The 22955-nt window shown below is 44.0% G+C and overlaps 2 protein-coding genes across 2 annotated transcripts in view; one reads left to right on the top strand and one right to left on the bottom strand.

Moving 5' to 3' along the window:
* The window catches only part of BMP2 (bone morphogenetic protein 2), a 317130-nt gene that overhangs the window by 278392 nt on the left and 15783 nt on the right, over positions 1-22955 (bottom strand). The window lies entirely within an intron of this gene.
* On the top strand, positions 4335-22948 carry FERMT1 (FERM domain containing kindlin 1). Its single transcript, XM_036380971.2, has 15 exons — positions 4335-4401; positions 7364-7537; positions 9001-9234; positions 10663-10809; positions 11336-11549; positions 11985-12087; positions 13263-13370; positions 14209-14340; positions 14479-14528; positions 16595-16719; positions 17683-17789; positions 18375-18596; positions 19262-19386; positions 21059-21200; positions 22295-22948. The coding sequence occupies exons 2-15, from the start codon at positions 7387-7389 to the stop codon at positions 22466-22468; spliced, it is 2034 nt and encodes a 677-aa protein (XP_036236864.1). The 5' UTR covers positions 4335-4401; positions 7364-7386; the 3' UTR covers positions 22469-22948.

A 22955-nucleotide genomic window follows, 5' to 3' on the forward strand; every position in this document is an offset into this window, starting at 1 on the left:
TTCTCATTCCTGTTTTGGAAAGGATAGTACCAAATCCTGTGTTAGCTTTTGGGATTCTTTCTTTACTTGGTTCTACAGCTGAGATTAAAACTGCAAGACATTCCCATCAGCCATGACAGAATCCACAAGAAACACCCCACAGGGAATGCAAACTCAACCCACTGGCCACCATTTGATGTGATGCTGTCTCTTGTAGCCTTTAACTTTTATGTACACAGTCAGGCATTAACAACTTTTAACTCATAAATTTTACAGCCTCACAGCAGGTGCTTGGCCTCCAAGGGTGGAAAAGGAAAATGTATTTCCTTTAATTAACCATGCAGATACATATTTAGGAGGAAAATTTTCAATATTAGCTTGGTACCACCTCCCTGTAGCCCTGACTAACAGGAGCACAGAAAAGGTAACACCAAGAATTTCTGAAAGTCTTACACCACATAACAGATTTGACAACCAAGCTACACTTTTTTTAAAAGCCTAAAAGACAGTCTAAACCACCTTTTTTTTTTTGGCTCTGTTTTACAACCACCAGACTGAAGAAAGGCAAAAAAGCTGAATAGTAGGATGAGTTCATCCTTGGTCATGAAAAATAGTTCTGTTTGTAACTCTAGCTTTGCAAAGCCTTATTGCTTCAGCTGAAAGCAGCATGAGAGAGGTCTGTGTCACCAGTCAGCTGTCTGGGGAACATGCTCACAGACATGGTCCTTTTTGGGCAGTTCCCTCCTGGGTCTGCTCTGGTCCCTTCCTCTCACCCTTCTCAGTTCCCCCTAGGGAAGGGGGTTTTGGTAGCAGTGTTAAGTGACTCAGCCTCTGCACCAGGCAGGGAAGTGTTTCACTATGTGGTGCTTTTCAAGCATGAGCCAGCCAGAGACAGAAAAAAGCCCCCACAGCAGAGTTTGAAAACTCCCACAAGTCCCAACACCCAGAGGGTGGGGACAGAGACACCCTCTGTGAGCTTGACTCATTATGGGTCAGTGCTGCCTGTTCTGTACCAAGGGGCACCCCAATGCTTCAGCCTCAGACCCCAGTTCAGATCTGCAACAGCAGCTTCAACGCTCCTAAACCAAGAGACTGAGGGGGTTTTATTGTTCCTCTTAATCCAGGTACCACTTACAGGATTTAGATTTTTCTCTTACAGGAACTGAATTTTTCTTGGTGCCACCAAGCAGCAGTACAGCCAAAGGATACCAAAAGATAAAGCATGGCCACCTCCCACCCGTGAATATTTATCAGAGGGCAGATTTTCAACACAAAGGCTCTGTGTGGTACAGATCAGCTTTTCTCACTACTTTGTCAGTAGTGCCTGGTGCTCATGCCAGGGTTTGCATTGATTAATTTCTCTGTCAGTAATGGGGGGGGGACACAGAGATACACACTTCACTTCTTTGCCTACAGCAAGTGGAATATACTTACATTTAGCACAACAAAAATCATCTGCCTCCCAAGCACAGATTTCAGAAATCACATCACAAAATAACAAGTTTTCCATGGGGAGGGAGGGCACCACTCTTTCACATCTACCCTCTTTGGTTTTGATGCCAGTATGTGAAGAAAGATCTCCAGTGACCAGCTACAGGATATGAGAACATGGCACTGACATTCTCTGCTCAGCTTTAGCCCTCTCCTGCAATCTAAGCCCAGACACTCAGTACAACAACAGTCACTTCTTCAAGGCCTTAGGAAACTTACAAGTGTCAGCTACTGGCAGGGACATTTCAATATTTTACAAACTTCTTTCTGTAACTTTCCCTACACCGAGAACTCACCAACTGCTCTCCAAACTCTTGGCACTCCCACAAGTAATTCCTTGGAAAAGCTGAAGTTATTGAGTGCCTGAAGAGCCTTGGGGGAAATGCAGCACTTGCACAGGTGCTGCTGTTCCCCATCCCCCTGTGGCTGTGCTCTAGATCTGCTTTTGCCACAGCCTGGCAAACCCCGAGTGGGAAATGCTGCTCTGGGAGGAGGAGGAAGCATTACAGCTATTGCATGGAAAATGTAGAGAATCTAAGTAAGGCAAGCTGGAGAGGAATGGCAATTTGGAAAACATGCATCCACAAACTGGGGTGAGCCCAAGAGTACCCAAAATTAAATACTGAGCATTTTTTTTTCCTATAGTTAAGAAAAAATCATAATAGAAATGAAGAGGCCTATGAAAAAAGAGAAAACATTTCTCCAGACATTGTGTTTTCTAACAAGAGCATTGACAAAACAATAGAGCCAGTCTTACATGATTAAATCATCACTTGGTGATAATTTATGACACTGGCCTAAGAAAAGCTATTAAAAATACATTGGAATAAGAAATACACATTTTACCAAAAATTCAGTATTTATTATTCTGCCTTTGTCATGTTACTGCCTATTCTCCCAAAACCATACATCTGTCTACTAAGAGACTCTCAGCTATAGATGTTTAGTAGACCCTTCGGAAAAGGAATCAAACTCTAACCAGATCCCATTCAGCCTCAGCTGAGTAACCCCAAGAATAAATTAACACTGCCTATATCCAGTAAACTTCATTCCTGACCAAAGGAAGCTTTGAGCATATAAACTGTAAAGAAGCTGCAAATGGAGGTTTCATTTCCCATCCTTCTCCATGGGAACTCTGGAAGAGAACAGTTATTCCTCAATTACAGTTTCCCCCACTCACCTCTCAAAGGATGAGATTATTACAAGTCTCCAAATCTGGTTTCCTCAGCCTCCTGAAAGATGACTGAAAATGAAAATGCTGCCTCCAAAACACTCCCTAATTTGCAGCTCCTCAGATGTAAACCATCACTGCCTCAGATGCTGGAGATATGATCAGTGTTGAGTGAAAACCCACCTATTTCCTTGCAACTCTTTATGTTAGATTCACAGAGAACTTACCCCAGCCTCCTTGTCTTCTGGCTTTTTCCACATCTTTTTTTCTTCATCCAGCAAGTGCATTTCCTCTCCAAGGGATCTGGCAGATAGGAGACAGAGATTTTTTCAGCAGTCCCAGAGCAGTTCAGGTGGAACATGACCCCAGCCCTCCTGGCACAGTAGGACTAGGCTGACATCAAACTCTACAGCCTCTTCTCTCGAGTCAGCTGTTCACAGGTAACTGGGAAGGGAAATAGTACTTACACTTAGAAGAGGTCAGGACTGGGACCAGCCTGGAGATAAAAGTCAATGTTTATTGACTGGCCTGGCAACCATCTTCCCTTTTATTGATTATCTCCCAAGCACCATTTTTTTTTTTCCAATTTGATCAAGAGCTTGTGATCTTGCTTTATTTGTTTAGAGAACAAAACCCAAGAATGTGTTTCTGAGCTGAGCAGCAGGCTTGGTTGTTCACCAACCAATTCACACCTGAATTTTATATTACCCCATAGTCCATACAAAATTATTTGCTCATCTACAGAGGCGCCTTTATTTAAGTAATAATAAGCAGGTAGTTTACCAAACTGTCCTACAAAGATCTAAAAAGCCACTGAGTCAAGCCAGTGCCAAGGAGCAGCAAAAGCAGAGTTACTCCCCATGACCTCAAGGATAAACTACCCCTCAGCCTGAGCTTAAGTAGAATGCCTGAAATTGGCCCCAGCTGGGTCTGGCAGGGGTGATTAAAGGTCTCTGTGTGCCCTCAGGTGACAGAAGGCCCTGGAAGTCTTCATGAGCTCTCTAGTGCCTGTCTCCAAGGATGTCTGATATGACAAGTGCATGCATAGACAGTCTAAAGAGATGAGCATGATCAGGGAGCAAGCCTAGGGGAGCAAATATCCTGTGATATTATCTGTGGTTTGACAACTTCGCAACTTCATAGTTCTCATAAGAGTAACCATTTGCTGCCCATGATGTGGGTGCCCTTTATACCTCTGCAGTCTTTTTCCAGGGTATGAGTTTAATCTGAAAGAATTTTTTCCTTTATTATCTCTGTTTCTCTTTTCTGTCATTGATATGTTTTTTTTCCCTTTACATCATCACTGTACCACCGTGTATAAGGCAAGAAAGACTTTTTGTGGAAATCTGCCTCATGGAGAAGCTTTTGCCCCTTTCCTGTCGGTTCAATCCACTTTTACACTGTGCCTCTTCTAGCACATCCTCACCTCACAAACACACCTTTCTGTTCTTTGCCATTGCACCCTCGGAACCGGTTTTCTCCGGTAGCCTCAAACCTGTAAAATCAACCCCAGGAGCTGCTCGGTGGCCTGGGGCCATGGATGAGGTGCTGTCTCTGGGCAGCGAGCGAGCGGGTGACCCTGAGCACCGCTGGGGAGGGCAGCGCTTCGAGCCGCCTTCTCCCACCGCTGGCGGGCGGGCAGAGGGAAGGAGAAGGAAGGAAGGGCCGCCTCCCCCCGCTCCTCCCTTGCCGCCTTTCAGAGGCCAGGTGGCGGCGAAGGGCGCGGGAGGAGAGGGGAGCGCTGCCGGCGGGGACGGCAGGTGAGGAGCGCGGGGCGCCCGTGGGGAGCGCGGGGCGATGCCAGAGCGAGCCCGGCCCGGGGCACGGGCGGGCGGTGCGCGCTGCCCGCGGCACCTGCGGCGGGCGGGAGTGCCCGAGAGCCGGGGTTGCTGCTTTACAGCCCAGCCGCGGGGCCGCCCGGCACTTCACTTCCTCAAAGTGCGAGTGGCGCTGCCGAGGGTGCTGCGGGCCGGGCCCCCCTGGCACCTCCGAGCTGCGCCAGGCACCGCCAGCCCGAGAGAGACTTCGGGACCCCTCTTGACCTTAACCCCGCGTCGGTAGCACCTGGCTCCAGCATGATTCCCATCTTTCTCCATTGAAGTTTGGGGCTGTGAGGGCTAAAATCTGCGGAGAGCTCGATCTGTAGAGCCACTGGTGCTTTTCGATAGCTGCGCTGGCCACGGTGCGCCACAGAAATCCCGAGTGGAGACAGCAGTAGCCTGAGGACACGTTTCTGGCCTGTTTGATCCACCCGTGCCAGGCCTTGCAAGCTCCCACGTGAAGCCCGGGAGCCGGGGCACGTTCCCGAGCAGATCCAGGCTTGACCTGAAGGCTGTAAGATGTGGAGCCCTGACGGTTTGGGTTTGGTTGGGGTTTAATACTGAGGGGTTCGTTGTCCTCGTCGCTTTGCTTGCCCCGTTTTCAAGACCAGGCTTTGTTTGTGCTGCGTACTCCGGTAGATTTACAAGTGTTTGTGTTGCCTTATCTTCAAAATGAAACCTCCTGGCTGGAAGAGGAAGTGGGGAGGTAAAGAGCGGCTGTAGGGAATGATGGAGTGCCAGGATTAGTGCACTGAGGCCATGCTTTTCCAAGCCGGTGAAAGAAAGGGTTTCGCCCACCCCTTGGGCTGCTCATTTTACCCCGTGCCAGCACAGGCATTTGTGTGCAGAATTAGATTGGGAAGTGAAACCTTATTTATAGACGCCCAAAAAAATCCAGATCAGTTCCTAAATGTTTTTGCTGGCCCAAGAGGGCAGATGAGACTGCTGCTTTTCTGTAACAATATTGGTTTATAGTGGAACAAGGGTGGGCAAAAGTAGAGTTCATCTGCCAGACTGCACCCCTGTGCTCCTGAAATAAAATCCCATAGCTCTCATCCTTTGGCCATGGATTACTTTTGAAGTTGTTTATTGATGCTTAGGAGCGCGACTAGGGGCATTTTGACTTTTCTATAGTCAGGACTTTTGCTTTGCTATCAATACATTGCAAGGACTGCTATGCTGTGTACCTTATACTGCACTCATGCTGAAAGCCTCCCCTGCCTGGGAGACCAGCTTGGGAGCTGGGCCTTGGATGCTTTAGGAGGGCCAGAGCCCTTCCCCTCCACAGGTACCCCCTGGTCTAGTGCATAGCTCAGCTCATAAATCCACGTGGCGCACGGCAGCACAAATTCAAAATCCTTTATCCCAGAGGCAGGAAAGGCAGAGTTCCCAGTGTCCAATACAATGCCTTTATTTACCAAGGCAAGCCAAGCAAACTTCTTGGATAAGTACCAACCCTTGTTGGTTTAGTAACTGTTTAGTGTAAAGGTGTAGGCTGGCACATGTAAGAACCAGTTAAAAACAGGGCCTGCTCCATAGTGTGGCTTGGCCTCTTGGACTCACACAGTTATGAAGCTGCAGCTCTCTGACTTCGGGCTCTCATGTGTGTCTGTAATTTTGGAACTTCAGGGTGGACTCCCAGCCCCATCCCAGTGAAACTCACTGGTAAGGTGATTTCCCTCTAAAATGATGGCTTTGAGCTGGTCAGATTATTCATTTGTAATGTCATTTGCTCAAGAGGAAATCCATCTAATCTTTAACACATACACTTTCATTGCCTTTATGTTTGGAATCACTTTCCTTGTTAGTCGATTTTGTCATTACCACCTCATCTCTGTTATCCCTTTGATGATAAATTTTGTATCAGTGGCATTGACATCAGGTTTTAAATTACTATGCACTCGTTTTTAAGAAGATCTACAACAGTCTGTAACGTTGTTACATCCTTTCTGGCTTAGTTATTTTCTATGTTGAAAGCAGTCTGAGTAGGGCCCCTTCAGCAAGAGTCTGTGACCTGGGGTCTCGTGTGTTGTTGAAAGTTTGCAATAAATGGAATTCATCCATTTTAGTGCCTATGCCTCAGCTGCAAAGGCCTTTTTCAGGACGGAGAGCTGTCTCACTGATTAAATATCACAAATCCTGCCTGCAGCATCAGTTACCTTATACCTACAAGCTTTTTCTTCAGCAGAACCCAGCAGATGATAACCAAAGCTTCTACTTGGAGTGTCTCCTCTAGTTTGGCTTGGCATGATTACTGTTCACCTGTCCTGGCAGGAGCCTGGTGGGATCTCAGACAATTCACCCTGCTGAGAAGGACACGTGCCTACATCCCTGTGCAAGTCAGCAGGAACTGCAGATCTGTGCCTGGATAATGCTGGCAGAGAGCCACTAAAGTTGTCTCCCCTTGTATGTACCCAAATAGGTAAAACTACTCTGGATTTGGTCCCATGGGAGCAAGCTGGCAGAACTGCAAAAGTAAACTTGGATTTGCAGTAAAAATTAGAGCCCTAAGTGTACAAGTTAACAAAATGCCCTTGTTCACTGGACAGATTGCCAAAGCAGATCCCACACCTGTAGGCTTTACAGTGTCCAGGCTGGTAGATTAGCACTGGGTGGTGGGCAAACCCAGCTAAAACTGAGCTATATCTACCCAAATGGAGGCATCTGGGTTGGGGGCGTGGCAAAATCAGAATGAAACCAAAAAATCCCACATTCCTATCTTGCAAGAGCAATTGCAGGAGCAGAGTCTAGTTCAGGGGTAACAAGATAACACTTCTGAAGTTCCATCCAAGGCTGCTGTGAAGTCCTGGCAGCATGGAATGATGTTGAGACTGTAGAGAAATGCATTTGTTTCAGAGTGGAGGAAAAACATCCTGTTTGTTTGGTTGGTTTGCTTTTGCAGAGCTTACACAGACCTTTCCCAAGATGGTTTCCTCAACTGAATATGGGTCGCACACCTGGGACCTCTTGCTGACAGTTGATCATCAACATGAAGGTGTAGAAAAGGAAATTCCACTACAGGTCACAGGGGACCTTCATGTTGGAGGACTGATGCTGAAATTAGTAGAAAAAATCAGTGAGTAAAGACCTGTTTCATTTACAGTGTTGCTAATAATATGTGCATCTTTCCCTCTCTGAAGAAATGCTTCTGTGTGTTTTGAAATGGTCCTGCCTCACTTCTGTGTCACAGCACAGTGTATGAAGCTTTTTTTGTGGTCAGAAAACCAGAAAACCAGAAACCCCTCCCTGTGTTTCACCCTCCGTGTTACCAAAGTGCCAACCAAATTTTGGGGCTGCCTTTCAGTTAGACAAAGATAATTAAACCAGGCTAATGACTCAAGGATGGAAGGTGTGTGGTTTGGGGAGAGGTAGGTGATGCTCTATTTATCCACCCGAGGCTGTCAGACAGGATCAGTTGTTAAAAGGCACTTCAGGAGTTCCTGTCTCCTGTGCTGTTGTGGCGTTCTAACCTAAGTCTGAGCCATGTTGTCCATTGCATGGATACAGTAGGGAAGAGCTGGGAAAAGCCAAGACTAACCAAGTCAAAGTTAGGAAGTGAAAAGTAAAATCCCCTGTGTGCGGGGGAGCACAGGAAGAGAATCTGACATCAGTTCTGTCACCCCCTCTGCACACTTAGAGACACGGTTCAGCCGGAAACTGAGGGTAGCCAGAGTTTCCACTGAGTCAGAAGAATAATTCTCCACAGTATTTTTTTAAATACTCAGCTGGTGTGAAAAGCTTTATGTATTAATACTTGGAGCAAATCTGTAACTGACTTGTGTCAGGAGCTCTCTTGAGACACAGCTCTTACCAGGGGACTCTGAAATAGGACAGGGCTCTGCTGTGCTATGGACATGCTGAGGAACAGCCTCTGCCTCATGGAGCTGATAAGGAACAAGGATTGGTGCAAAGACTGAAACAGCTTGGCCAAGATCACACAGAAGCTTTACCTTCTACTGCATATTGACATCTGGGAAGTTATTTAATCTTGGAATTCCCATGGAATTAAGAGCAGCAATACTTTTATCTCTTTCCTTGTGCATGGGCTGCTACTCAGCTGTGTGTCACCAAGACTTCCATGGACTGGAAGCTGGTTCTTAACGCTGAGATGAGCTGCTCAGTGCTGCTGCCAGGAGGCTGTGGAAGAGCTTGTGCCCATCTGGGTGACAGGAGATTTTGTAGGAGGATTTTTAGCTTGCACTGACAAGTTCTGAGCTGGAACCCTTTGTGGTTAGTCCTTATCCCAGCACAATCCCAGCAGCATTGCACCACATGTAGCACCAGAATCAGGAGCTGTTCTTTCCCCGTGGATATCCACAGACTAAGGCAGTGCCACAGTCGGCACCTAGGTTAGATCTTCAGGGAAAACAAAGTTGGGTCCCAGTGACTGCCACAAGAATTCAGCAAACAGGGTCTAGGTTGGGACCTGTAGCTGCTGCTTTAATCTAAAATATCTGTGTTTGCAGAGAGCTGTTTCCAAACTAAGTGTTTGGTATATTTGCTCCATAGTTTGTTAGTAACCATTTTGTATTTTCCCAGAAATAGCACAAGATTGGTCAGACTATGCTTTTTGGTGGGAACAAAAAAAATGTTGGCTTCTGAAAACCCACTGGACACTGGATAAATGCGGGGTGCAGGCAGATGCCAAGCTGATCTTCACTACTCAGCACAAAATGCTGCGGCTTCGCTTGCCAAACATGAAGACTGTGAGACTGAAAGTCAGCTTCTCTTCCATGGTGTTCAGAGCTGTCAGTGACATCTGCAAAATGCTCAGTAAGTAAAGATAAATCTCCTCTGGCAACTAAACTGGAGCATTTATTGGTGACTTTGTTTTGATGTGAAGTCCTTCCTCACAAAACTGTTTATCTCAAAGACAAATTTGAGACAGGTTTTTGTGGTTTCAGTATGCAGCGCATGTCAGTGGTTCTTTGTGATAATTGATGCAAGCACTGTCAGCAATGTGTCCCACGAGCTGCAGGAGTACTGGGTAATCAAAGCTGGCAGTTTTCTAGGAATCTTTGTCCTCCTGGAGCAGGACTTGGTCCTGATTATTCTGTGCCAGTGACTAAGAGCATAAGTTTATCAATGTCCTACACCAGTCTTCACCACAGGCAATTTTACTGGTGCCAACTGATTTGTCACCTATTCTCACTAACAATATGCTATCCAACTCTCCTGTATGTGTTCACTTCAGATGTAGCATGCTTTAAATGTTCAAGACTTCTGTATGCCCAGATCTGTTCAGGTCAGGGCACATCTAAGAACCCCAGCCCAGCCCATGAATGTCTCACAGCACTGAGTCCCCCACTCTTCCCAAAAATGGAGCATTTCCAAGTAGAGGGTTTGGAGCATGCCAGACATGTGCCTGTGACCAATGGGAATCAGTTGAGTCTACAAGCAGTCTTCAAAATCCCTTTGATTTAGGGTAAAAATAGGGATTAAATTCTTCATCTTAATTTAGATCTTCAAAGCTTAGGCCATTAACACACTCATCTTCAGAAGGTATTTACTGCCTCATATTGATCCACTTTCAATTTCATCTCCTAGCAGTAGATTGTGAAAGGTGCAATGTCTTTATTATACCTAACAACTCTGATATAATGATGCCATAATTGTCCAACTGGCATTTGGCCAAATTAAATATTTCTACATTTTCCCTCCAGGTTGAGTCAGTACAGAAACACCATAACTTTGAATGAGTGAATATTGTCAAAAATGCCTTTGCTTACCCCAGGGTAAAAGTGTTTTTCAGAAATGAAGTGCCAGGTTTGTGACTGGAAATACCTGTCTGGATTAGTAGTGCATTAGAGAACAGTGAGAACCAAGATAGAATCTTGTATGAGAAATGCACTGAATAATAAAAGGCATGAACCTCAATTACAATGGTTCTTGCTTATTCATAATTTAGATATTTCACAGAGGTTATTACGACTGCAGAGCTGTTAGGGAGAAAGAGCTTTTTCCTGGCATTCAAAAATGCAGTTACACTTCCCACAAAAGGAGATTTAAATCTTGTCCAAACTCACAGCCCAAAGTCTTTGGCCTTATTATAGAATTAGTGGATTTTCCACAGCTTCTACTTTCAACCTGCTAAAAAGAAAGTCTAGATTGCAACATGAAGCTTCCTGAAATGCTGTTACCAACCATGGGTGCTCTTTTGGATGTAATCATCTTGCTTCACTTCCCGAACTGCCTTTGTAGATATCAGGCGGCCAGAAGAACTCTCTTTGTTGAAGCAATCAGAAGGCACACTCAAAAAGAAAAAGAAAAAAGACAAGAACAGCAAAGAACCAGCTACAGAAGATATCTTAAACCTGTGCAACTCTCCAGTGAGTTCTGGATTACCAGGTAATGAAAAATCAATATGATTTTATTGTTCTGACTGGAAGTCAAAAGGAGGAAGGAATTCTTTGTTACACAAAGGAGGCCAGTTTCATGTAGGATGGTCTTGAAATCAGTGGCTTCAGGAAGTCTCCAATATGTCAGTGTTTCCCTGTTGTCCCTAGAAATGTGTTCATTTCCATTGATATGAGAAAGGCCACTCTAGAAAACAGGTGTTGGCCCTGCACACAGGATGTGCTGCTGCCCTTTGAAAAAGAGGGACAACACTTAAAATATTCATGAAATTTGGCAACCTGCAAGGAAAATGAGGAATAAAGGCTTGAAAGCATGTGTTTCCTGTGTCCAACACAGCTGAGATCTCACAGAGCAACAAAGAGCATTTCTGTCCCTGAGGTCACTCACCTGTGAAAGGACAAGGCCAGCTGGAAACAGCAGAGATAGGAGACTGTCTTGAAAGAAAAGGGGTTTTGTGATGGGAAGTAGTGGACAGGACCATTTTTCATGGCAGTAACATGATGCTCTCAACTTGCAGCCAATCCAGGTTTATACAGTAAGACCATGACACCCATTTATGATCCTGTCAGTGGCTCACCAGCCTCTTCCACCATGACTTGGTTCAGTGATGGTTCCACGGCTGAGCAGAGCTGCAGCATCCTGGCCCTCAGCCATCCCACCTGCTCCCCAGAGATGCTGGCAGAGATGTACCAGCCACGGACTTTGGCTGACAAAGCCAAGCTCAATGCAGGGTAAGGTGCCTCTTTGAGACCCTTTGGGTTTAAAATGAGGAGTGATGTCATTGTGCAGGCTCTGGGCTCAAGTCTGTTGTTAGATGAGGGTAAATTCAGGTGAGCACAGTGGGCACAGCTAAAGGACAGTTTGGGTGGCAAACTCCAAAGGCTTTAAGTAGACAGTGGAAAAAGATGTGGATAAGTTCAATAATTTTGCATTGAAAAGAGGTGACTGAGCTCTGCACAAGTAAACATTGCTTATTGTATATACACAGAAAATGGAAGTTGGAAGTCTATATGAATGCTCCCCCTTCTTGAGTTACATGAATTTCCCCTGGATTTAGAGGAATTAGAGCTGCTTGTTCCCACTTTTGTTTCACAATAGCACTGGAGCTGTGCAGGTGTGATGGTTTCTCCTGTACAGATGGATCTGTGGGTTGTTTTCTTCCACAGCTGGCTGGATTCATCTCGATCACTTATGGAACAAGATGTTCAGGAGGAAGATCAACTTCTTCTACGCTTTAAATATTACACTTTCTTTGATTTGAATCCCAAAGTAAGATCTTTGTTTTTATTGCTATTCATTGTTGGCCTGCTTTCATGTCAAGGAGCTATACAGCAATATAGAATATATATAGCTCCATGTAGAATTTTAGCTAGGATTTGTAACAAGCCCTTCAGAGAGATCAAATTCAGCTTCTCTCCCTCAGCTACAGCTGCACTTTTACCCTCTGGACCCTGAATTGCTGTTCCCCACATGAAATGAGATCTTAAATTTAAAGATGGGGTATGAAGAGCACCAGAAACAGTATCCTTATTTCCAGAGTGGCTGCTTTACTTTCTGCATCTCTTTTAATAGGAAAAATTAAAGGGAAGACTAGACTAGCAGTATCCTAAGTGATGTAGGGAGTCCTGTTTTTGAAATTTGGCTTTAAAATGACATTAATATTGCACTGTCCTCATTGAATTTCACAGCTTTTCTGGGCTGAAGCCCTCAGAAGAAATCAGGTCACTTTCCAGTTTATTTGGCATGTTTTTGGGTGAAATGGCACCCCCACTAAAATCCAAGTACATGTCTCAACTTCAGCAGCCCAAACATTTCTCTTCTCTGCCCCAGCCAGCCCTGGAGCCATAGGATGAAATGCCCAAAAGAGTTTCAGGTAACCAAACCATGTCTCACCTCTGCTGGGAGAGGTCACGCTCCAAGGTTTACCCTCCCATCAGATACATTTCAGCAGCTCTGGGCCTTGAACATTTCTGTGAGTCACTTCAGCTTATTAACCAAGTAGATAATAAGGAATAATCACTTTCCAAAAACCAGAGAGTGAATGAAAGCAGATCTGGCAAATCTCAAGCCAGTGCAAAGACAGACAGAACCAGAAGTGAAAAAGTCAAGAGAGGAAGAAAAGAAGTGAGGAACAAGGGAGTCTTTCAGGTCATATTTGAGTCAGCTGTGTCACGTGAGTGTGGTTTCACATCTTGGTTACCCCAGTCCACGGCTTCCTTCAAAAGGGGATGTTGGGCCTCACCTTCTGCCTCAGCCAGGGGCTCCTGGCTGGTTTTGTGCAGGCTCAGGCAGCCGTGGGACCAGGCAGACAATCACAGGAGCTGGTGCAAGGCAAGGAGGGAGCAGAGGAAGGAACCCATCGCAAAGCAGAGTGGCTCAGGCAGCGTGGGTCAGCCAGCCCTGGCCCTGAGGCTGCGCCTGAGCCCCTGTTTGCTGTTCCGCAGTACGACGCCGTGCGCATCAACCAGATCTACGAGCAGGCGCGCTGGGCCATCCTGCTGGAGGAGATCGACTGCACCGAGGAGGAGATGCTCATCTTTGCAGCACTGCAGGCACGTACCCGAGCCCAGGGGCAAAACCTGCTCCTCCAACAGGCAGGCACAGGTTAGGACAAGGCTAGGACACAGCCCAGGAGATCTGCTTGGACTGGGGGTCTGCTCTTGGGGTGAGAAACACTCAGCAGCATCCATCAGCTACAGCAACTGAATTCAGCAGCAGCACTAACAACCATTAGTCACACAATTATGGAAACAGTTACTAACATTATCTGCACCCAGAATGTAACTGTGATACCACTATTAGTATGAAGTGTGGCTTCCCATACCAGCTACCTTCCCTTCATCTCTTCTTCCTGAAAATTCCTGTAATTCACCATGTGTACACCATGTGAACATTTCCCAACAGCCAGGAAAATCTGAAGATAGGGACACTATGGAGTACTTGGGAATTTAACATGACTGAGCATGGCTTAGTCTCTGACCATAGGTAAAAAAGCACAAACTTGCTTAATAATAAATTCCTTCCTTCTAAATGTAAACAGAGCTGCCAAGAATTCACAGCCTGTCACTGCAGAGCACCAGAGCACTTTGCTTCCCAGTTTCCACCTTGTATGGATGGCAGGAGTAGGGATCCAAACGTAGCAGCCTCCCAGAGCAGGGGCGATTATTCAGCAAAGGAATACAAACACTGATCATTAAAACAGGAAACCATTATCAGCCATTGCACAGGAGCCACAGTGGACATGGCTGTTTCCTTGGGAAACCCCCTGGTTCCTGCAGAACTTCACACAGTTCTCCAAGACCCAGGAGACCCAATGATCTGTTTTCAAACACTGTGATTGTGTGTTGATAATTGATGCATTGACTATTGGATGCCGATGTTTTATTTTAGTACCATGTAAGCAAGTTATCACTATCATCAGAGACACAAGACTCCACCTGTGAATCAGAAGTGGATGAAGTAGAAGCTGCCCTTTCCAATCTGGAAGTGACATTGGAAGGTGGAAATAAAAGCAACTTTTTGGTATGTCCTTTGGGACCCCAGAATTTCTTTTACTGTGCCAAATCTGTTGACTTGCACGAGCCTTCCTGTTCTTGATTTTTTTTACAGTTTATTACAAAGTGCATTGTACTAAAATTATTCCTAATTATTCCTGATTAGGAGGACATCACAGACATCCCGAAACTTGCTGATAATCTCAAGCTAGTTAGGTGAGTTGTTAAAATTAACAATAAAACATACAAAACCAAAAGTTTAACCTTACAAGAGATCTCTTGAGTTTTTCATTCTAATCTTAACAGTACATCTGACAGTTATAAATTGACAAATACCCCAGATAGGTCTAACCAGCCTAGTATTCTCTTCCAATCTTTCTCTTCCTGCTTCTGGCAGTGTTGCTTGGCAAAATCTCTCCCACTCCTGGGAGGCTGGGTAGCTGTATCTGTACTTATTAAACACCCTGCTGTCTGTATTTCCTTGTGCTCATCAGTCATCATCTCTAAACAAAAGAGTTTAAATTCTATTTTCAATCATATTTACTTTTTCTTTTTTTTTTGCCAGTAAGAAACCAGAAGAAACTTGCAGTTCTCCCTGAGAAGAATTTCTGAAAGTAACCCCAGGGAATGTATTTTTTAAACAAAAGGAACATCCAAATTACCCCTTTCTTACTGAACATGGAGTCTGCTTTTTCTAATATCAAAATGAGTTTCTGTGACCCCATTGTAGTCTCTTGTTTTATGGGTGATTTAATGACTGTAGAGACCTCAAGTCTGTAATGCCTTTTATCACAAAACAGTCTTTGTGTTTTATAGAGATAAAGTGTTCTGTTGTACAAGTATTTATCAGATTCATCCGTTGACAGATGGTATTTTTAATCTAGGAACTGAAAACTGCACCTGAAAAATTTTAACTGTTGTTAACTGCTAACAATTGTTAATTATTAATTTCCAATTTGGAATTTTATTTGACATTCTTATTATGAAGGTGGCTTAAGGTGAAAGGGAATTAAGGCTTTTAACAATGGTTTATTCATTTTTCCCCAGCAGTAGAACAGTTTGCTTTTATAAGCATTCAGCAGTTATTTATCATCATGAAACAGTTCCTATGTAAATTATAAAGCCTAAGGCATTGTAGAATCCAGGTAGGGTGTAAAACTTTTCTTTAAACAGCAACACTTTGTGGCTGTAATTATTTGATTAATTGTAAACCTGGATGCAAAGCTGTGCATGTCCCACTGCTTACCGTTCCTATGGTGAACTTTTATTTCTATTTATTCACAGTATGCACCACAGTAAATGCTACTTTCACATGGAGACAGTATTGTGGAGAATTGCAACTTTTTTTCAAAAACAACAAGAAAAAGCTTCCTAAAAAGTTTTCAGCAACTTTTTCAGGGATATGAAAATAATTGTATCTCTTTAAAAAAAAATTATAGTCCCTTATTTTTTGAAGAATGTTGCTGTATTGGAAAACTAAAAACCAAATTATTTGGTAGTTTTGAAAATCCAAAGTTTTTAATTAAAACATTAAAATTGCCATTTTCTAGGAAGGATTCTAAATTAGGGTTTTTATAGAGGGTCTGAGGGTATATATAGTACATCACTATTTTCCAGCTAGTTCTATACTTTTTGAACCATCCTCTTAGATTTAAAGGGAAACTCTGGATTTTTTTTTTCTTTTTTCTTCTTTTTCACTTCATTGATGACCTTTGTCACTAGCTATGAAGTATTTCTCCATTCAAATTTTCTCAAATGCTAACACCTCTGGTTTTCTCTCCTGGAGGGCTACAAAGCTTCTGTAAACTTAGTGAAGAAATAGAACGTTGTTGTGTTAGATATGATTCAGATTAAACCAGAAAAGCTGATCTCTGCTTCCTTACAATGAATATGAGTTGGTTTTATGGATGCAGATATTCAAGATAAGGCCCTATGAAAAGCTGATGCAAATTCATGTTAATAAATCAGGAGTTACATTTGTGTTATTGAGTTCATGGGAAAGATTAGTCTGTTAGAAGGGAATGGCTTTGATTAGGAATGGAGGAAATAAATGAGAAAAATTACAGATGGGATTCAGCTAAAATCTGGAGTAAAAACCACGTCCATACCTGGGATAACCTGGACTGGATCCAGGCATTTCCCACCCCCTCAGTGACACAGAGGTGTCATACCCAACCAAAGCCATGGGTATGGCCTTGAATTTCAGAGGCTCTGCAGTATTTGTGAGGGTTAGCAATTTTATGTGTTGAAATAAACAAAGGGGATTTCTTTTTTTCTGCTAGGCCCAAGAAACTGGCACTCAAAGCTATCAAGACATATTGGTTTGTCTTCAGAGACACTTCAATATCTTATTTTAAAAACAAGGAATCTGCACAGGGAGAACCTATTGAGAAACTAAACCTGAAAGGTAGGATTTCTCCTTTCTTTGATTTTTCTTTTGCATCTGTGAACTGAATAAAACAAATCCCTGCTAGAGTCAGGAAGGCAAGCACAGCAGCATTTGTCTGGGAGCTTTTTCAATTCCTGAGACTCCTAAGCAGGGAGATTGCACCTGCAGAAGAGGCTTACACAGAAAGGATTCAATAGTTTGACCCAAGCTGGGATTATCAGAGCCTGATTTGTAAAATCCCCTGTACTGCTGAATTCTTCAAGCTGAGTCAGGTAGGGAATGTGGCTTGTGGGATGCTTTACTTCCAAATACTTCTCTCTGCATTAGAGGGAGTGTTCCCCTGTGTCCTTGGCATTCTGCTGTGCAGGGACAGCTCCAGAGCCTTCCCTGGGCCTTGTTTGTGTGTGCCTGGGGATTCCCATGGCTACAGGCAGCTGCTGGAGGAGGAGCCCTGGCTGTGCACACAGACACAGCACCTCCATCTAGCTCTGTTCCATCAGCATCAGGGAACCAGCGATGGCCAGTACCCATCCCAGAAGAAGCCTTTGAAATACAAGATCGACTTCTATGAACAAATGGCTCTGCATCCCAACGTGCTTATCCTCAGTAGGTCAGAGAATGCCTGGAAAAACAGCCAGGGTGGCTGGAACCTCACCAAGCAGCCCCTCCCAGCAGTTCCTCTCCATTTCGAGTGCTGAGCGTTTCCTAAGATCAGGCTGAGGTTTTGGGAGCAATCCCATCCTTTCCCTTCCACGTGGGCTCACGTGCTCCCCGAGCTCAGAGCATTCATCACCCTGGCAAGGCAGACCAGGCAGTGAATGGAACAAAACCCTTTCATTAGGGCCTAAGCTTCAAAGTCTTGGCCCTTAGTCTCAAAGAAAAACAACCACAAAGTACTGTTCCTTAGTGTTAAAGCAGTAATTAAAGTTACTGATATAGCAATGAAATAAATTAATTTCCTTCTGATTCCCTGTGATCTAGGATGTGAAGTTGTACCAGATGTAAATGTTGCAGCAAAGAAGTTTGGAATCAAATTACTAATTCCTGTTGCGGACGGCATGAATGAAGTATATTTAAGATGTGATAATGTGAGTAATAAGACAAGAGAAAATTTGAATTCAAGATTTATCGGCAGATTGTCCTGCTCCAGAATTTGTATAGAAAAATGAGGATGCTGCAGAGAGTTTATTGTCTAAATCTTTAGAAAATTTAAGAATGATGTTGTGACCTAACAAATACATAATTGTTAAATACACAATAAGGACAGTAAGTCATCTTGTGCTTACCATCAGTTGCCAAGTAGAGCTGTTAGGAAAAAAGCCAGAACAAACTATGGAAAAAAAAAAAAAAAGAAAGAAAAGAAAAGAAGTTAGAGTATTTTGTTTCAATGTTGTCAGTGAATTGAGGTTTGGATTTCTTTTTCTTTATTAGAACTCTCCCCATTCAGATGAGGAGAGCGTGATAAGGATCTTACATTAATTTTCAGTTTATTGAAACGTATCAGATCGAATTGTGTAAAAAGTGTTCAGTAGGTGAAAACCAGTCATGCTATAAAATTTCCAAGAGAATCTATTTCAAGGTACTGGATTTCTTAGAAAATTTAAAACCCAGGGGTAGCTGGAACCAGTCCAGTCAGGAAGGAAGAACAGAACAAACCATTGCCTTTGTTTCAGGAGGATCAGTACGCTCGGTGGATGGCTGCTTGTGTTTTGGCCTCCAAGGGCAGAACGATGGCCGACAGCTCCTACCAGCCCGAGGTCCAGAAGATCCTTTCCTTCCTGCAGATGAAGAACTGGACCATGTGTTCCCAGGCTGCCTCTGAGCCGGAGAATGTAGATATGAAACCCGAATGCTTCGTCTCTCCACGCTACACCAAAAAATTCAAGGCCAAGCAGGTATCCTGAGTGTGGCTGGGCGTGGGCCATCCCGGGGGCTGCTTTGGGCTGAGGCTGGATCAAAGCAGCATTTGGAAGCCATGCAGTACAACTCCCTGCAGCAGTCCTTTGTCCCTTTACAAGAGGCCTTTTCTTCAAACTGAACACAGGGACAGGTGTTCTGGCACCTCCTCCAGGCACCTCTCCTACATCCATGCCCTGGCTTAAGTCGCCCAGGATGTTCTGCTCCTGATAACACTGTTCCTGAAAGTCTCTTCAGAGTAACAAAGGAACCATTTTAAGGACTGCAAGCCACTGTTTCCATCTGAATCAAGAGGGTCCTTGGGTCCTCTTGCCCTTCAAGTCTTTCCTTGCTCTCCACCTAATTCCTTGTCCTGCTTTTGCTGTGCAAGAGCTCAGCCTGCCTGTCCTGAGGAGGGTCCCCAGAGCAGTGTATGGAGCCAGGGTAGTGCCTCACAAACCCAGACCTGAGACCTTGCTGTCCATTCTGCCCTTTGCACTTGGGATGTGTCCCCAGGTGCCCTCTGTGCTGCATCTGCACAAACAGTGACAACAAAGCTTTGAACACAGCACCAGACCTCATGATTTCTGATTTAGTGAAAGCAAGAGGATTTTTGTTCTCCAGTCAGGCTGAAAACTTTTTCTCTTCCTGTGTTTTTTCCCAGCTGACTGCCCGAATTCTGGAAGCCCACCAAAATGTGTCCCAGATGTCCCTGGTGGAGGCCAAGCTGCGTTTTATCCAAGCCTGGCAGTCCCTGCCTGAGTTTGGTTTATCCTACTACATTGTAAGGTAATTGCACTCTCACTCACGTCAAGCTGCCATAACAAGCTCATGCTCAGTGATTTACAGGAAGTTCTTTGACACCCTGTTCCAAGAACAATTTCTATTTTTCCCCCACAGACTTCTTTTAATTTTAGTGATTTCCATACAGCTGTTTTTGCTATAGGAGTAGCACCCAGTATCTCCATTCCTGGAGTAGACTCTGCATCACATCTGCCTTGGTACAGACCTCTTGGGTTCAGCCTGAAGTAACTTCTCACTAGCTTTAAACCCTTAGTGTCATAAACTCTCCAAAATGTATAAAATGCATGTCTAATTGGTGTGCTGAGGTTTGCAGGATGTGTTCACTCTGACCCTTGTTCATTGCAATATGATAAAATGCTAATTTATTTTGTATTTCGTTAAGAGAACAGCAAATTATCCCTTTTTAAGGCTAATCTGGAAGAGCAGTGAGCACAAGAAAGGTCCAATTATGTTCACAGCAGCTTCCTTGGACACAGCAGAGGTCTGACCTGCAGCCTTTTCTCTTGACAAAACCCCAAAAAGCTGAAAATTACTGACACAACCATACTTGGAAGCACCTTCCTTAATCTATGTTTAACACCCCTTCCAGGGCTGGCTAGGAATCATCTGGGGTACAAATTGATCTGCACTATTGAACTGTGACTTCCCAAAATCCAGTAGCCTCATGTGAACTGTGAGATGATGCTGGTCCTTGGATGTCCCAGGTCCCAGACTGTGCCTGGCAGTCACTTAAGAGAGCACTGCTTGTTTGGAGCCAAAATTCTCCCTGAATTCCCTGCCCAAAAATAGCCCTGGTCCTGTTGAATTTACTGCCACAGGTACAGATTTTTTGCCCCATCTATCACCATTAATCCTGTTAAAGGCACAAACAAACCCAACACCTAAACTGCATTTTGTAGTGGTGAATTGCTGCAAACTGCTGGGCAGTATCTCAGTGGGGCATTAAGCAAAGCACAATTGTGTCACAAATTGTCTCCCTGAGGTCCAGCTGCATCCAAAGAGAGAAGGTTCACAAACAGGATCAGAAATACTGAAAGTACTCACAGCAGGCAGAGATTTCTTCCAGCTTTCAGCATGAAGGTAGAGGAAGGCTGTTTCTTTAGTAGACTAATCTGTTCCTAGCTATTCCCAACTCAAAAAATTTTGTCCCCCAAAGATTTTGATGTTTTGTATTTATTTTTCATCACTAATCAGATGAAAGTTGAGATGTTAAAATGCCTCAGTAATTTTGTAATGTGATATACTCCAAAACATGTATATATCAGTTGTTTTGATTGTATAATATAACTAGAGGAACATGTTTCAACATTAGAGAAATGAAGCAACAAAAATTATTGTTGGCATTTTTTCCAGTAAAAATATAATCCAGTTCATGCATTTGGGAAGAACAGTATTTTTTAGCAGGAAAGAATGAAATGGAAAGATTTCAGCCAGATCTACCTTCCTTATTTTCCATCTTATGCCATGGCTCACCAGCCTGCACTTTTGCTTTATAACAAATCCTGTTCTAAAGATGAGTCCAAGCTCTCCTCAATCCCAGGCTGTTGTGACTTTTCCCACGTTTTTTGCACTTCCAGAGGAGAGCAGCTGAAATGTTTCTCTAGCCAGAAATCATCTAGCAAAGCAGGTCTGCTCAGAGGCTTTGGGTTCTTTTCAGGTTTAAAGGAAGCAAGAAGGATGATGTGCTTGGGGTGTCCTACAACAGGCTGATACGGATAGATATGGCCACAGGAGATCCCATCACAACGTGGAGGTTCTCCAACATGAAGCAGTGGAACGTGAACTGGGAAATCCGCCAGGTAAACCTGGAACAGCTTTGCCTTCAGCCCTTGCATTTCACACACTCAAGGAAGCTTTCAGAAAATATTTTCAAACCTCACTGAAAAGATTTTGAACGTGTTGTGACATGCTAGTAAATGAGCTGTCTGCAGTTTTCCTTAGTGGAGTCTGTAGTCAAAAATCAGAAACTAAAAGATAACCAGTTTTAAAGGTTCCTACCAAGCTTGTTCTTGACAAGTTGTCCTTGATTTTGATGGGATGAAATAGAGACTCCAAGGTGAATTCCAACGTGTTGTGTTTACTGCTCCATCAGTAAAAATCTCATTTTAACTCTCACACATCGTCCTCTACATGGTGGTGGTTCAGTCTCTATTACAGACTGAGGATATAGGAGCCCAGTTTGTCTTTCAAATCCCAAACTGAGATTGCAAGGCCTGCAACTCTGTGTCCGTGTGTGGCCCATTATTTGGGGCTTCAAAGCTTGAATCCAGCTCTATAAATTGTAGATTTCTGGGGTGGAACTGATGCAAATTGAAGCAGCCTGGAAACTGTTCCCGCTTATGGAGCTTTGCAGGAACCAGGAGAGATCAGATACACTCTTTACTGCTCTCCTGCAGTACTCCCTGCACTTGGAACCCTGGGCCAGGTTGCTGGTTTTACATGAAATCCCTCTCAAAAAAGGCAGAATCCACAGTGATAAACTAAGCTCTGTTAGCTGCATTTTAGAGCTAATGGCAGCTGGAAACCAAAACCGGAACCCCAAAGGCAATTTAAGGTCAGCACAAAGCAAAATGGACAGATTAAACATTACTCATTAGACAAAGAGTCAGGGGTGCCATTCCTGCTCTTCCCAGTGTGAACTTCATATCCCATTGGGAAAAAGCTTAAAGATTTTCTTGCCTGCCTGAGGCAAAGTATTTCAAAGCAAAAGTATTTCACCACAAGAGGGCCCTGCTGTAGCAGCAAATCCAAAACCAAGCAGCCAAACACCCCGAGCATAACCCAGAACTCTTGGTTAGCAGGGGCAGGCAGTGCTTTACCACAGTGTTTGGGATCCAGCTGTGTTCTCACACTTCTCTTTCTTCCCTGATTTTGCCACATCTCTTGTCCTTAGGTTGCCATCGAGTTTGACCAGAATGTGTCCATTGCTTTCACGTGCCTGAGTGCAGACTGCAAAATCATCCATGAGTATATTGGGGGCTACATCTTCTTGTCAACACGTTCCAAGGACCATAATGAAACGCTGGATGAGGAACTCTTCCACAAATTAACTGGAGGTCAGGAATGAGATGGAGTAAGCTCTCTTCCCACTGCCTGCTTCTTCTTATAGCTAAGACTATCAGAGATTAAACAAAAATATCTCTGATTGTTAATTGCTGGCTACTAATTGGTGTACGTGTCAGTCTTGTACTATGACTGGGATGTTTACAGTTTTTGTAAAATACTGAAGTCTGTTTTGTTAAGTACCTAAGGTCACTGGATGCAGTATGGCAACTCCATCATCAATACTTGAGAAAATTGGATCATCTTTGCTTTCCTTTTGTACAGCCCAATGTTTTTAAACAAACTAGCCACTGGACAGTTTTTTAACCTAGGAGTTTTAATTGCAGCAATCTGTTTAGGTATCCAGAACAAGTAACTTGAGGATATGGTACAGTGAATTTTCTTCTCTGTTACAACCAGGCAACTTCCATTGTTAAACTGGTAATTATTAAAGAGCCCAGCATTTATCAGAACTAAGGCTGAATAAATATGTTTTTTAAAGCTCCACAGTT

This window comes from Molothrus ater, chromosome 3 (genome assembly GCF_012460135.2).
Source record: "Molothrus ater isolate BHLD 08-10-18 breed brown headed cowbird chromosome 3, BPBGC_Mater_1.1, whole genome shotgun sequence".
Lineage (NCBI taxonomy): Eukaryota > Metazoa > Chordata > Aves > Passeriformes > Icteridae > Molothrus > Molothrus ater.

Coding starts and splice junctions, on each gene's coding strand:
- FERMT1 (XM_036380971.2), top strand. CDS start 7,387: ATGGTTTCCTCAACTGAATATGGGTCGCACACCTGGGACCTCTTGCTG. Junction 14,529..16,594: donor GATAATCTCAAGCTAGTTAG/GTGAGTTGTTAA, acceptor TTTTTCTGCTAG/GCCCAAGAAACTGGCACTCA. Junction 21,201..22,294: donor TGAACTGGGAAATCCGCCAG/GTAAACCTGGAA, acceptor TCTTGTCCTTAG/GTTGCCATCGAGTTTGACCA.